This window comes from Aethalodelphis obliquidens, unplaced genomic scaffold, assembly GCF_003676395.1.
Source record: "Aethalodelphis obliquidens isolate GAN/ISIS:26980383/991018 unplaced genomic scaffold, ASM367639v1 scaffold3, whole genome shotgun sequence".
NCBI classification, from domain to species: Eukaryota; Metazoa; Chordata; class Mammalia; order Artiodactyla; family Delphinidae; genus Aethalodelphis; species Aethalodelphis obliquidens.
In genome coordinates, this window is record NW_020837947.1 from 32711588 (window position 1) to 32728503 (window position 16916).

The following is a 16916-nucleotide window of genomic DNA, read 5'->3' on the forward strand; positions in this document are numbered from 1 at the left end:
ACCATACTTTTTCTTTATTTCATACTTTCTCTAGCTCCTAATCAGATTGAGCTAGACTCATTCAGTTGAGAAGTTCTTGGTTCTGACTTTTCTCTAGCTCTACTACAGTTGAATATTAAGCCAACACTAAATAGTAAATATGGTGGATATAGTACCTATATGTGTGTCCTTATGGACTGGTTAAAGAGCCTCTTGAAGCTGGTAGGAAAATGAAGAATCAGGGAGAACATCTTTTTAGCTCCCTAGCACTCTGCTCTCTGGACATGTATAGAATTAATTAGTTATATCAAGTTCTACTTCCTTTTTAGTTTTCTAATCTCCCTTGAGAGAGTATATATCTAAGTAATTTCTTATTGAAGGATTGTGTCTCCAGAGTTTTCTTTAAAAAGATACTAGTTTTAAAACAGTGATTACCTGAGGACATTACAGTTTGATATTTCATAAATTTTAGATTTTTAGAGTGGCACAATTCAAACACAGAAGCATGGTGTTCCAGGACTTTTATTGAACCTTCATAGAGACAGAGGTTCCCCACTTTCTAGTAGTTTGCTAATACATGTGATCTTGGAAGCTTGGGTCTCAATTCTTTTTATGGGTTCCCAGGTGCATAATTGCTTTTTCAAAACTTCTTTATGACTCATCAACAACTGTCATCCATGAAGCAACCCCTCATTGTATTCCTAATTTATTTTCAGCTTGATGGGTAAGTTTTATGGGTAAGTTCGTTAAGCATTTTAATTTCCTTTGCTATCAATATCAAATTATTAATAAATGCTCTGTATATCACTTCTCACTGTTTCTTTATTCTCTGTAATTATTCATTCATCAAATCATGGCTGAGCTACTACATATAAGGCATTATATGAAATGCCAGAGGGAATATAAAAAATGCCCTCAAGACAATTATAGCAAAAGAAGTAAGAATGTGGACAAATAAGTATAAGGCACAAGGGAGTTACTGCCCTAAGAGGAGTATTGAGTACGTGCTCTGGATCTGACACCAGATTTATGACCAAAGTTCTCCAACCCCCTGAAGGAAGAATAACACAGAGAAGCCACAAGGCTGAAAGAAAAAGATGTATCCCAAGGTTTGTATGATAGGAGTAAAATAGGCTACTGCAGCACTGTTCTCTTTAATTAGAATGTTCACAGATGTAAGAATGTCTATTGTAGATCTTTTAAATCAATCAATCAATCCAAACAGTAAAACCATCATTTTTGTTCTTTTCTTGCCACTTATATTACTAAGATCTTCAAAGGCAAATACCTTATAATGTGTCACCATCCAACTCAGTCGCTAAAGCACAGATGTGAAAACAATTGATCCTGAATACCTAATAATGATGGTGAGAGTCTGTGACTTCTAGCCCAAATACTATTTTAGTCATTATGAGACTTCTCTTTCCTTTAGCTATTATTCTATCACTTCTTTGTACGGATCAACTTTAAAAAGAATTGTTAACATGTACTTTAATACAAATTTTAAAAGTTGTTTTAACTGTTTATCTAAACAAAATGGGGTCTAATCTATTCTCTCTCTCAGCATTTCAAATGGATAGCTCTTGTCAATCCAGTATATTTATTTTAATATTTTATTTATTTAGAGTTCAATAGTGATTCTAATTTACAAATTTAATGGTTATTTTTATACCTAAACCTATGAAGTAGGTAATTTCCAGAATGCTCCAGACTTAATTTCCAGAATGCTCAGACTTCCACTCTAGAGATTAACATTCCCTTATATGACCATATTTTCCTAAAAACAAATATTCTAGTTTTTTCATTTCTAAACCATTACTCTAGTTGGTTATATTAACAAAAATTAAACAGAAACTAATGAAAGTTAATTATTTTTTCATTGTCAAATATTAATCCACATAATAAATATTTTTATTCTCTTATGTATCGTGATAATAAAAAGTGTCACTTCAGACCAGTGGTTCTCAACCTAGTTTTTATTATCTTATCCCTAAGGAGCCTCTTTAGTCATTTTTTTCATAATCATCTCCACCATGAAATTTTAATTCTACAGATACACTGCATGTGCTGATGTACTGTGTGAATATGTTTGCCTTATACATAAAATGGATATGATATTTTTGCCAAGAACAAATTTTCATCCCCTTAGAGAGAAATATGTGCTTTATATACATATTTCTGCTGAACATATTTAGCTGAATATCTAATTAGATATTTTGTGGCCTACCCTATAAAAAATATATGTAATAACTGTCCTTTTTGTCTTTAGTACTTTTTTTTTCCTAAAAACAAAGTTGAATTAGAAAAATCTGACTAGGTTCTTTTTTCTTGAAGTGACATATTGTTTGGTTGACATCAGTTTTATTTTTGCTATAGTTTCCTTAGCAGTTTCTCTCTTGAGAAATATAGTCACAATAGTTCCCCTGTATTCTTTCTTATGAAGCCACCTTCTTATAAATTAGGAAAAACTTCAACAGTACATGTTTATCTGTGATTGTTAGCCAACTGGGAATTCTATTGACAAAGTTACCAGGAATATCTCCACTGATATTTAAGTTATTTTTTGTGATAGTGCTTCAGAAATTTTGCAGTCATGCTTGTTTATTGGGGTGTTTGTAGTCAATTACAGATTTTCCTGTTATGGCCTTCATTCTAATGTATCCTAGTATTAAAAGAAGTTAACAAAAGAAGGATAATTAGATAATTAGCATTATTTCTTGAGTGTTTACTCTTTAAATATACTGTTCCAAGGCTAAATAATAAATACTTGGTGGGTTAGAAAGAGAGAGAGAAGAAAATAAATGAAAATTTAGTTCTCACTTTTTACAACCTTAACTTTTAATATTAGAAAAAACAATATTTTTGAACTGTAACTGTTGCAAGAGACAAATTCTGGTATATACCTTTAATGCTAAAAATTTTACATCTGTAATTTAGATTTTGGATCAAATATATAAATCGAATGCCTCTTGTAAAAATGCCCTGGGTTCTAGCCGAACAAGTTAAAGAGGTAATCATTCCTGTACATAAACGGAAAAGAGGAGGGAAACTCAAACCAATAAAAATATTAGCACACACCATAAAAGTCCCATTGGGGAAAATAACGGAAACATCTCTACTTGTAAAAACAATATAAATAATCAAAAAATTAATCCAGCAGGTATTTATGATTATACTTTATATTTGCACAGGGCTTCAATGTTATAATTACACCTATTGAGAGCTGGGCAAGAAAGATTTAGTATCATTTTATGGATTAAGAAATATGAATCAGACAGTTTAAGCAACTGTCAAATCTTCACACTTCTTTTAGTTTTCTCCTTTCCTTCTTTTTTATGTATGAGCCACTGTGTTATCTTCTTATTTTTTAATGACGAAGAAAATATACAGAATTGATGTCATCACAGAGGTGCAAAAGACATTAAATGGATTGCAACTGTGAAAAGATCATAAAGGAAAAGAAAAAGGTGACAAGTGACTATGGCAGAAGAACGATTTATACTGGGGGATAAAGGATAGCTTTGCTGAGAAGTGGAACTGAGCCTTGAAAAATGCCTAGGTAAGCAAAGGGAAAAGGTCAGAGTTAGGGTTTCCCAGCAGTCTGAATGGAATCTGTAAAATTCCAGAGTTAGAAAGAGGTTGATGACTCAAGAAATTTAAGCAAGGCTGGAAGACAGTGGCTGAAGCTCAAGAATATTCTGGCGAGGTAAACCAAGGTCAGATCACATCATTTTGTGCGTCAGTAAGAACTTAATGTAAAGTGCAATAATAAACCCAAAGCAAAACAAGATGATTTCTAGTCTTTTACTTCACTGTTTATCTTTCCATTATGACTTTGATAAAAATAAAAGCACATGTTCCTACCTAGATCAATGTCTATTTATATTATTTATCAGAGCCTGCAATCCAACTGACTTTGGATACATAATATGATGCCAAACTTCAAAAGAGCCAATTTTTAGCATGTAGTACTTAAAATGAACAAATACCAAGAGTCAGAACAGTATTTACATTTACTTGATTTGTCATATATCTGAGATTGTCTTATCTTTTGTAATTTACCAGAAAAGAGAGGAATTTTCAAAATTTTAATAATGCATAACAATTAGTAAATATTTTTGTGTTGCATTGTTTTCATATTTTGAAATATAATTAGGATGGGGTGCTCAGTAATATCATTATCTAAAGAAGGATATAACAGAAACTCTTATGTGTAGAGGTAATAGTATTTGACAGTGTATTAAGTGAGAAATTTTGTTCACCTCTTTTTAAATCAGGAAATCCTTTTTTTCCTTCAATTAGAGAAAGTTTAAATCTGGAATTATTTTAAAGCATTAGAAAAGTACATATAATATGATAATTATCCACTACCCACAACCTAGAGGCAAAAAATATGAATGTTTTCCCAAGTGTGCTTCAGTTATATTTTTAAAGAAATAAAACTTAAGCACATTTGAATCTCACTTCTCTCACTGCGCTTCTATCCTATTCCTTTCCCTCTTTCTCTAGAGTTAACTATTATTCTGAAATTAGTACACATAATATCAGTGTATTTAAATTTTTTAAATTTATATTTGTGTGCTCACAGAATGTTTTATGTTTTACAACTTTACATAAATGATAACATAATGCCATTTTTTTCCTTCACTTCACCTGAAATTTATCAGTGTTTTTACACATAAGACCTATTTCACTCACTCGAGTTGTTTCTTGTACCAGATTACATGAATATATTATAATTTATTTTTTCTTCTTTATGGATATTTAGATTTTTCCTAATTTTCATTATAACAAGTAGGTCTATGTTGAACATCTTGTACATGCTTTTATACGTCTCTTTATACATGTTATATAAGATTCTTTTGGGGTAAACATCTAGATATTGAGTTGCTGGCTGACAGGTTTTTAATATCTTTAATGATACTAGATAATGCCATATTGGCCTCCTAAGTAGTGGTACTAATTCATCCTAATAACAGCATTTCCATTTCTCCAGATTTTCACCAGCACTTGATATTAGCAGCTATCTCCCAATTTTAAATATTACTTTATGGTCTTCAACAATCTTTTAAAAAATAGCTGTACTTGAGACATTTATTTCTAAGCACCACATAGTTTTGTTACTATTCTAAATATTTTTATTACATTTCCTAATTGGTTATCACTAGTGTATAGAAATGCTACTGCTTTTTATAAACTGATTCTTGTATTCTGCAATCCAGTGAAACTCTTCTGGGTTCAAAATTCTTTGACTAAAGTACATATATTCTGAGAAGTTTTTTCAGTGAAGTTGGACTATTAGTGGGAAACACAATAATCTGATATTTGTCTCTAGTTTTAATATTTTTCTCTTTGTCTTGACTAGTGGGCAGGGTTTCTACTATAAGACCTGCTGGTGGTCTTTTTTTTTTTTTATCTTCTTCAAAGGATGTATAATTTTAATTCTACATAATTCTTTACTCCTTCATTATTTCTTGAATATTGTTTCTCCCCAATTTCATCTAATCTCTTCTTTGGCCAGTCCTGCTAAATTTTATGTTGTTCTTTTATCATTCTATCAGCCATGCCACTTAGTATCTCACACTTTTATTTCTTTATCTCCCTATGACAATTTACAAGTAATTTCCTCCATTGTGTATTTCTGATTCTCTATCCAGCAGTTTCTAATCTCTTGTTCAACCCATTTACTGAATTTTAAATTTCAATGACTACATATATTTTTATTTCTAGAAGTAAACTACAGTAATGTTTTTCCACACCTGCGTATTCTTTTAATATAGTGCCCTATTTTGTGTTGTTTTTTCCTATTTTTTCTTTCTTTGTTCTTTTATTTTCTAGTCATATTTTTATGACTGTACATTTTCTACATATTTTATTCTATTATTTATATTATAAAATTATGATTACATATTTTGTTTATATAATTTTTTTAGACTATCCTATTTTTTTTTAGTTTTTAGTGTACAAATATTCTGAATTTTATGGCTTCTGATTCCCTTTTGTAGTTATTTTCCTTTTGTGCAGTATACTGCTTTCCAGTGAGCTCACTGTCAGTTAAGGCTATACTTTCTTTCCTGTGGAAATACCATTTGCTTGACTTGTTGAAGAATTCTAGCACAGAAAGGGAGAATAAAACTGACCCCATTCCCATGTGGCACACAGGTTTGAGGGTTTGACAATGCACTATTTTTACCCACCTAGAGCCCCAAAGGAAAGAGAATGTTTTCTATGCCACTCCTACCTTGCAGGTGCAATTTTCTCGTGCCTGTTTGTTTCACTGCCAGGGGACATTTCTAGAGTCTAAGCTTAAGTGAATTCAGTTCCAATTTCCCTCAGTGAGTCCAAATCCTAGTGTCAAGTCTCAGAAAAGCCATTAAAACTCTAAACTTTAACCCCCATCTTAGGACTATGACCAGTCTCCCACCCCCCACCCCACCCCCCAATGACCTTAATTGCACAGTTTTGCTTGAGTTTATGCTTAACTCAGACTTCCCTCTTTGGTTTAACATCTAGGAAATTCCCTTTCTTTCCTGAATCTACGTGATTGCAAATTTATTTGCTCTGTTTTATCCAGAATACTTGTATTTGAAATGGCAGAAATGGGAAAAGCGGTGTCAACTTTTCTCAGTACTGCATTTTAATAGAATGTTAGTCATTTAAAATTTATAATAGAAATAAATTTGGGCCCAAGACTTTATGACAAAGTACTTTCTTAAAATGTTTACAAACTTCAGTAAATATTTTTTTCTAAAGAAATTATGGAAAACTGTTATATATTATAGTGAAAAAGAATAAATGTGCAAATGTTTACTGGTTAATAGACATTTTGGAGATGAACGCTTTTACAGATATCACTTTACCTGAATTTAAGTCTCTAGTATCTTAGCTTCTCAATAATGTTTTACCTGTTAAATAGCATTTGATATATGTTGTTTTGAATAATCAACTGACAATCCTATGTCAAATCACGTTTTTGTTAAACATGCATATAATTCATGACTTTTAAAATTATGTAGATATCTACTGAGACTTGCTTTCTGCAAGTTTTTATCCCAAAAAACATTTGGTTTATAAGAACTTATAGTAATCTATTTAAAATATCACATAGTTGAAGAGTAACTCTTTTCATGATGCTAGTTACTTAATTTTTCATTCTCTTTTATGATTTCTTAATTGCTTATTGTTGTGTTTTAATTGTCTATGTAGAGCTTCAAGTGACTTTGTAGAAGGCATTTTTCTTATTAGGATCATAATCACTCTTAGTGCAATATTGAGGCAGGCAGAGAGCAGGTGGTGGCTCGAGGAACTATCCCTCAGATCTCTGCTAATGGTGACAACTCTCCTGTTCTAGCCTTTCTCTATATATTTTTCAAGGAAAATGAATGGGGTCTGCCTCCTTTATGTGTTTCTCTTTCCTCGCAAAAATACTGGGCATCTCCCTTCTATATATAGTATGTGTGTAACAATATTCCCTTTCTCTTTTTTTCTTATAATTTTTTTTTAATTCATTTTTGGCCGCTTTGGGTCTTCATTGCTGCGCGCAGGCTTTCTCTAGCTGCAGCGAGCGGGGGCTACTCTTCGTTGCGGTGTGCAGGCTTCTCATTGTGGTGGCTTCTCTTGTTGCGGAGCACGGGCTCTAGGCACGTGGGTTCAGTAATTGTGGCTAGTGGGTTCTAGAGTGCAGGCTCAGTAGTTGTGGTGCACAGGCTTAGTTGCACCACGGCATGTGGGATCTTCCCGGACCAGGGCTCGAACATGTGTCCCCTGCATTGGCAGGCAGATTCTTAACCACTGCACCACCAGGGAAGCCCCCTTTCCTTTTTGTCCAGTTTGATTTCCTATATTCTAGAGACTTAGGAGGTTTCTCTTCTATTTTAAACACAGCTGTGTCTGTACTTTATTTGAGCAAGTGATAAAGGTTAGAGATTTCTGTAGAGTTTTGGAAAAGGAATAAATCACACACAGGAAATATATTTAGTAAATATTAGAGAAGATGCATTAAGAGCCTCTAGGATCGCCCCAAAAGACATACAGGATGAAGATAGGTGGTGTCCTTTAAAAAGTGATCACCCACAGACCACTCCAGTCTTGATCTACAAGTGTAAGTCTCCATTTCTAATAATATTAGAATAAAAGGTACTAAATCTAGTTAATTTACTATATTTCAGTACATGGCAACTCTTTACCATGGACTGTACACTTTCTGCCTGTTTATATGGATGGGAGTTTTATTGTTTCAGTGGTCCAAGATAGGTACCTAAATTATCCTTGATAAAACATATACTTATTATATAACTATTATAGTATTTAGCTTCCTATTTCAGACATTCCTGTCCCAATAAATGAACACTCAACATCAATACTAATATTTACTTCTTATTTTATGGTCTAACGTTTGTATACATATGCACACTCATATAACAACTATCAGCATATAATTTATAGCTGCCTAGAGAAGACTAATGAATTACTAAAGGAAATATTCTTAATAAGATTCCACCTATGTTTGAGAACAAAGAAAAAAAGAAGTAACATTTATTTTTACATCAGTATGGAGTGCTAACTTTTTCAATGGAGTGGCTATTTTCTCAGCTAATATAGCTAACACTGTCTGATCTGAACGTTTTGGAACTGATTACTATAGCTAAAGGAAATCAGTTTTATCAGTTTAGACTTGGGCTCGCCTCTATGTTTCCCCTATGTGTATAAGCTGCAGGTGTAATATATCCCTTGGTGTTAACACGATTATCTGAGTGTATACAACAAATAAAGTTGCAATTTCTGAAAGTACTCTTGGGAGGAAATATTGAGCATTTAATCAATTCCACTAGGGTTTCTCACATTATTTGGTAATTAAACAGAGGATTTTGAACATGGTATTTTCAGACCTATCTGGGTTCAAATTCAGAAGATTATTTAAAAATCTAGAATAAAACCCTTGACAGAATTATTTTCAGAATTAGATACAAAGCTAAAGTAGTTTTGAGTGTACAGTAGATTTAAAGGATTGCTAGTTTTACTGCTGTGTATTTTAAAATTAACAGACTAGATAGGTAGTGGGGGAAACCTGTTTTGTTATAAAATAACACATTCTCAAGGTGACTTATCTTCTGTATTTGTAGGTTTTTAGACAAATGGCATGTGTCTTGCTGCAGTGAACCTGGTTCTAAAGACACTTAACAGGAATGCCACCAATAGATAGAGAATGGAGATTTACAGACGTTCCAATTGCTTAATGCCTGCAGCTATATGAGAGAAACAAAGAAAAATGACCTTTGCTCTAAACAATGGGACATTACTAGAATAAACAACATACCTTGCAGTTACAGGGTCCAAAACAAGGGTCCTCATTTGTGCTCCCTGCACCACTGCAATTACAGGGTTTGCAGTCTGGGTAGCCAGTGTAGCCCCTGGCACACCGATCACAGCTCACCCCTCCGAAGCCAGGTTTGCAATGACAGGACCCAGGTGCCAGACCTAATGGTAGATGAGACACATATCAATATTTTCTAACTGACTCATAACCCCCCTCAGACTATCACAAGATGGGAAAGTGCCTTGGGCATAAAAATATACTACTTGAAAAAAAAACCTAACAACAATCATCTAAGTACAACATCACTAAGTACAACAAAGAAAAAGACTAAGGGTGTTCAACCTAAATGTCCATCGACAAATGAATGGATAAAGAAGATGTGGTACATATATAAAATGGAATATTACTCAGCCATAAAAAGAATGAAATAATGTCATTTGCAACAACATGGGTACAATTAGAGATTATCATACTAAGTGAAGTAAGTCAGAAAGAGAAAGACAAATACCATATGATATCACTTATATGTGGAATCTAAAATATGTCATAAATGAACTTATCTACCAAACAGAAACAGACTCATAGACCTAGAGAACAGATTTGTGGTTGCCAAGCGACAGAGGGTTGGGGGAAGGATGGACTGCGAGTTTGGGATTAGCAGATGCAAACTATTTATATAGAGAATGGATAAACAACAAGGTCCTACTGTATAGCACAGGGAACTATATTTAATATCCTGTGATAAACCATAATATAAAGGAACATGAAAAGGAATGTATATATATATCTATAACTGAATCACTTGGCTGTGATTTACACAACATTGTAAATCAACTATACTTCAATAAAGTAAATTTTTAAAAGAGACTGAGGGTGTTCATGGGAATACATATTTGGGGGATAAAAAGGAATAGAGGAGGGAAATAATAGCCATTTAAGTTTGCTTATTTTAAATAGAGAAATGCAAGAGACAATTTTTATTCTTGTCTTTGATTAGAAAAATAGAAAAAAAACACATGAAAGAATACAAGTTATTGACCTTCAAAATCTGGAAAAATATAAGAGCAAATCAGTAAAATATAGTCCACTCAAAAAACAAAAGAAGGGAGAAAAAAGCAAGGAAACATTATGCTGAGAAAACATAAAACAATGACAGAAAGAGTGCCAAACATACATACTAACAATACATAAGTTAGTCTTACTCTTTCAATTAAAAATATGTGCATGTAATGTTCACAAGAAATAGACAAAATGACAAGAAATATTAAAAATAAAAGAAGGTAAATATACATTAGGAAAGCATATAGAAAATTAAAAACAGTTGTAGTAATATTAATGATGGCCAAAGTAGAATTCAATTAAAATAAATTCAATAGAACAAGCTCTCTGTTTACATTACTAAAGGTACAATAAAAACATAATTTAAGTTATTATATTTATGCTCCAAATAAGCACTAATTAGAAGTACAAAAAAATATAGACAATGAAAGATACTGGAAATCAAAGGAAAATTGCCCCAAAATCAATGGCTGAGAATGACCTACCAATTAACCTACCAACTTCAAATATTTACACATGAATTAGTAAAAAGCAAAACACAAAAATTTGAATAATCTAATAATGTTGAATTATATATTAAATGGCATATAAATATTTATTGTAGCTTATCATTAACTAATCCACAAAAATGTTCAATTTCTCAAAGCAGAAATTATTTAAGGCTTATTTTCTTAACATAAATTGCTACTTCTATATTTGTAACAAATGCTACATTAAATTAGGATTAAATTAATTATGAATATCAAACATGAAGATAGAATTTTATGCAAAACTCAGACACTCTAAAAATTAATAAATATTTCTTCCTAATAACTCTTAGGTTAAAAAGAAAATCAAGACTTTAATTGCAGATCAAATAGTTTTTTAAATAGAATATAAAAGCAGTAAGAAAGGAACTTAGCAATGTTCATTGGATGTTGAAAAACTGAAGCCAAACTTTTAGGTTTAAATATTCCAAAATTTTAAAAAATGTAAATAAATTAAAACTTAATTCATGTAATTATCAAAAAATTTTAAAAAACAAAATGAACACCTGGGAAAGAAGGTAAATTTGAAACATAAACAAAAAGAAAAGGAAGCAAAAAAAAGGAAACTTAGACAAAGCTGATTAAGGATATCAAAAGAGGACAAATGATGAAAGAATTCCCACAAAAATATTTCAGTACCAGTTAGTTTTTACAGTGTTTTCAAAGTTTGAAACTCTTATGGAGCATATAAAAAACAGAGAGGTATGTAATTCAGTTTATTAAGCTAGTGAATACATGATATAAAAATCTAACAAAGATAATCCAAAATAAACATAACGACTAATATTTAAATAGCATTTATTTTATGCTAGGCATTACAATTTGCTTACATACTACATATATGCTAATTGAGTTAACATTCAAAATAACAATATGAGGTAGACCCTATTATCTTCCCCGCTTTACAGATGAGGAAACTAAGACACAGAGAAATTTAGTGATTTGCCAAGGTAGCACAGCTGGCAGGTGTCAGAGCCAGGAACAAGTTAACATATGAATCCAGATAAGAAAATCCTAAATAAAATAAACACCAAGCTGAACCCTAAAGTACTGTAAATTAAAAGGACCTTCCATGATGACCTAGTAGAATTTATTTTGGTAATATAAATACCCCATTTTATTTCACTGTTTTATTGTGCTCTGCAGATATTTTGTTTTTTACACATGGATGGTTTGCCCCTGCATTGAGCACATTTACTGGCACCATTTTTCCCACAGCATCTGCTTACTTTGTGTCTCTGTGCCACATTTGGATAATCCTCCCAATGTTTCAAACTTTTTCATTATTATTATATTTGTTATGGTGATCTGTGATCAGAGCTTTGATGTTACTATTATAATTGTTTTGGGGCACCACTAACCACACACACATAAAACAGCAAACTTAATCTATAAATGTTGAGTGTGTTCTGACTGCTCACAGACTGGCCATTTCCCATCTCTCTCCCTCTCCTCGGGCCTCCCTGTTCCCTCAAACACAATATTTAAATTAGGCCAATTAATAACTCTACAGTGGCCTCTAAGTGCTCAAGTGAAAGGAAGAGTTGCATGTCTCTCACTTTAAATCAAAAGCTAGAAATAATTAAGCTTAGTGAGAAAGGCATGTCAAAAGCCGAAATAAGGTCTAAAGCTAGTCCTCTTTCACCAGTTAGCCAAGTTGTGAATGCAAAGGAAAAGTTCTTGAAGGAAACTAGAAGTGCTACTCCAGTGAACACACAAATGTTAAGAAAGTGAAACAGCCTTATTGCTGATATGGAGAAAGTTCTATTGGTCTGGATAGAAGATCAAACCAGCCACAACCTTCCCTTAAGCCAAAGCCTAATCCAAAGCTAGGCCCTAACTCTCTTCAATTCTATAAAGGCTGAGAGAGGTGAGGAAGCTACAGAAAAGTTTGAAGCTAGGAGAAGTCGGTTCATGAGGCTTAAGGAAAGAAGCCGTCTCCATAACATAAATGTGTCAGGTAAGGCAGCAACTGCTGATGAAGCAGCTGCATCAAGTTATCCAGAAGATCTAACTAAGATAATTCGCAAAGGTGAGGACACTAAACAACAGACTTTCAGTGTAGATGAAACAGGCAACTATTGGAAGAAGATGCCATCTAGGACTTTTATAGCTAGAGAGGAGAAGTCAACACCTGGCTTCAAATCTTCAAAGGACAGGCTGACTCTCTTGTTAGGGGCTAATGCAGCTGGTGACTTTAAGATGAAGTCAATGCTCATTTACCATTAAAAAAATCTCAGGGCCCTTAAGACTTATACTAAATCTACTCTACTTGGATGATAGCACATCTGTTTAAGATGGTTTATTGAATATTTTAAGCCCACTGTTGAGAACTATTGCTCAAAAAAAAAGAGACTCATTTCAAAATATTACTGATCATCTTGACAACGAACCTGGTCACCCAAGAGCTCTGATGAAGATGTACAATGAAATTCATGTTGTTTCCCTGCCTGCTAACACAACATCTATTCTGTAGCCCATGGATCAAGAAGTAATTTTGACTTTCAAGTCTTATCATTAAAAATATGTATTTCCTAAGGTTACAGCTGCCATAGACAGTGATTCTGCTGATGGATCTGGGCAAAGTCAATTGAAAACCTTCTGGAAAGGATTCACCATTCTAGATGCCATTAAGAACATTTGAGATTCATGGGAAGAGGCCAAAATATCAACATTAACAGGAGTTGGAAAGGAGTTGATTCCAACCCTCATGGATAACTTTGAAGGGTTCAACACTTCAGTGCAGAAAGTCACTGCAGATGTGGTGGAAATAGCAAGAGAAATAGAATTAGAAGTGGAGCCTGAAGATGGAACTGGATTGCCACAACCTCATGTTATATTTTAATGAATGAGGAGTTGCCTCTTCTGGATGGGCAAAGAAAGTGATTCCTTGAGATGGATTCTACTCCTGGTGAAGATGCTGTGAAGACTATTGAACTGACAACAAAGAATTTAAAATATTACATAAACTTAGTTGATAAAGCAGCCACAGGGTTTAAGAAGATTGACTCTAAATTTGAAAGAAGTTCTACTGTGCGTAAAATACTATCAAATAGCATTACATGCTACAGAGAAATCGTTCATGAAAGGAAGAATCAATCGACGTGGCAAACTTCACTGGTGTCTTATATTAAGAAATTGCCACAGCCATCCCAGCCTTCAGCAGCCACCACCCTGATCTGTCAGCCACCACTGACATCAAGGCAAGACCCTCCACCAGCAAAAAATTGCAACTCACTACAGGCTCAGATGATGGTTAGCATTTTTTAGCAAGGAAGTATTTTTTTAATTAAGGTATTGTGTTTTTAGACATAAAGCTATTACACACTTACGAGACTACAGTATAGTATAAACATAACTTTTATATGCACTGGGTAACCAAAAATTAGTGTGACTTGCTTTATTACAGTGGTCTGGAACTGAACTTGCAATATCTCTGAGATATGCCTGTATCATTTAACATTAATACATTTATTTTTTTTAAATCATATGTATAAGTCAAATGGAAAAGAAATCCGTTCAATAAAGGTTGCAGATGCATTCCCCCAAATTAATATTTGTTTCTGATGTTAAAATCTCCAGACCTTGATACCAAATGTAGAAATACTGCAAGTAATAAACAATGTCTATTAATGTTTGTTTCTGGAAATATTATGAAGTAAATGTCCATAAAGACTTCCTTGTTCAGAACACTTGACTATGCAGGATGAAATTAAAGATAGACAGTTAGCAGAGAGAGATATATATAAAATGGTTGTGCTGTTATGAAATAGAGAAACCCCTTGGAGATCAGAAACTAAAAAAATTACTTTCTAGAGTGGTAAGCCAGTCCTTAAACCAGTGTCTCTCCTGAAGTTGACTAATTCTGATTAACTAGTCTAGAGCATGGAGCATGCTTTTATGGAACAAAAGACAATTTCTAGGTACTACTCAAGTTAGGAGGACATATCAGATAACTTTACATACAAACTCAAGACTCCTGAAAGGGTAAACTAGAAAATACACAGGTATGTGCGCATGCACACACACACACACAATCATGAAACACACAAGAAACAAGGCCCTGATAAAGACTTAGCAGAAAAATCAAACTGAAGAATCAAATAGATAGCAGAGAATACTGGTAACAGAAACAAATCAAAAAATAAACATAGAGCTGTCCTGTCTTATCTGTGGTTTCACTTTCTATGGTTTCAGTTAACCTATGGTCAAACGCGGTCGAAAAATATTAAATGGAAAATTCCAGAAACAGACAATTCATTAGTTTAACATCAAGTGCCATTCTGAGCACAGTGATGAAATCTTGCACCATCCCACTCTATCCTGCCCAGGATGTGAATCATCCCTTTTGGCAGCATATCTCATCCCACTGGTCACTTAGTAGCCATATTGGTTTTCAGATTGACTGTCAAGGTTTTTCAGTGCTTGCGTTCAAGTAACCCTTATTTTACTTAATAATGGCCCCAAAATATGAGTAGTGATACTGGCAATTCAGATATGCCAAAGAGAAGCCATGAAATGCTTCCATTAAGTGAAAAGGTGAAATTTTTCAACTTAAGAAAGACAAACTGTATGCTGAGGTTGTTAAGGTCTACCATAAGAACAAATCTTCTATCTATGAAATTGTGAAGAAGGAAAAAGAAATTTGTGATAGTTTTGCTGTTGCACCTCAAATTGTAAAAGTTTTGACCACAGGGCATGATAAGTGTTTGGTTAAGATGAAAAAGGCATGGAATTTGTACAAAAAGATATTTTGAGAGAGAAAGACCACATTCACATAACTTTATTATAGTATATTGCTATAACTGTTTTATTTTATTATTAGTTGTTACTTTTGCTGTGTCTAATTTATTTATTTATTTTTTATCTTAATTTTTTTTTTTAACATCTTTATTGGGGTACAATTGCTTTACAATGGTGTGTTAGTTTCTGCTTTATAACAAAGTGAATCAGTTATACATATACATACGTTCCCATATCTCTTCCCTCTTGCGTCTCCCTCCCTCCCACCCTCCCCATCCCACCCCTCCAGGCTGTCACAAAGCACCGAGCCAATATCCCTGTGCCATGCGGCTGCTTCCCACTAGCTATCTACCTTACTACGTTTGTTAGTGTGTATATGTCCATGACTCTCTCTCGCCCTGTCACGGCTCACCCTTCCCCCTCCCCATAACCTCAAGTCCGTTCTCTAGGGGGTCTGCGTCTTTATACCTGCCTTACCCCTAGGTTCTTCATGACATTTTTTTTTTTCTTAAATTCCATATATATGTGTTAGCATACAGTATTTGTCTTTTTCTTTCTGACTTACTTCACTCTGTATGACAGACTCTAGGTCTATCCACCTCATTACAAATAGCTCAATTTCGTTTCTTTTTATGGCTGAGTAATATTCCATTGTATATATGTGCCACATCTTCTTTATCCATTCATCCGATGATGGGCACTTAGGTTGTTTCCATCTCCGGGCTATTGTAAATAGAGCTGCAATGAACATTTTGGTACATGACTCTTTTTGAATTTCGGTTTTCTCAGGGTATATGCCCAGTAGTGGGATTGCTGGGTCATATGGTAGTTCTATTTGTTGTGTCTAATTTATAAATTAAACTTTATCATAGGTATGTCTGTATAGGAAAAAAACATCATATATGCAGGGTTTGGTACCATCTGCAGTTTCAGGCATCCACTGGGAATCTTGAAACATACCCCCTGGGATAAGGGGGGACTGTATTTAAATGTTTAAAGAAACAAAAATAATATTAAATATAGGTGAATTAAAAGAGACTATCAGAAAAACAAAATGCAGTTAGAAACTTTTCTTATAAAATATACCAAAATAAATTCCAGATGGATTAAAGAATTAAGTATCATAAAAAGAAATCAAGTGGTCAAGATGAAAGTGGTCAAGGGTACAAACTTCCAGTTATAAGATAAATAAGTACAAGGGATGTAATGTACAACCTGATTAATATAATGAACTCTGCTGTATGTTATACATGAAAGTTGTTAACAGAGTAGATCCTAAGAGTTCTCAACAC

General features: G+C 33.4%; 1 protein-coding gene across 2 annotated transcripts in view; it reads right to left on the reverse strand.

Annotated features, from left to right (window-relative positions):
• LAMA2 (laminin subunit alpha 2) overlaps positions 1–16916 on the reverse strand; it is a 447101-nt gene that overhangs the window by 309794 nt on the left and 120391 nt on the right. For both annotated transcript variants that reach the window (XM_027086788.1, XM_027086780.1), the window contains exon 9: positions 9296–9456. In XM_027086788.1, coding sequence (XP_026942589.1) covers positions 9296–9456 — 161 coding nt within the window. The remainder of the gene's footprint in view (positions 1–9295; positions 9457–16916) is intronic.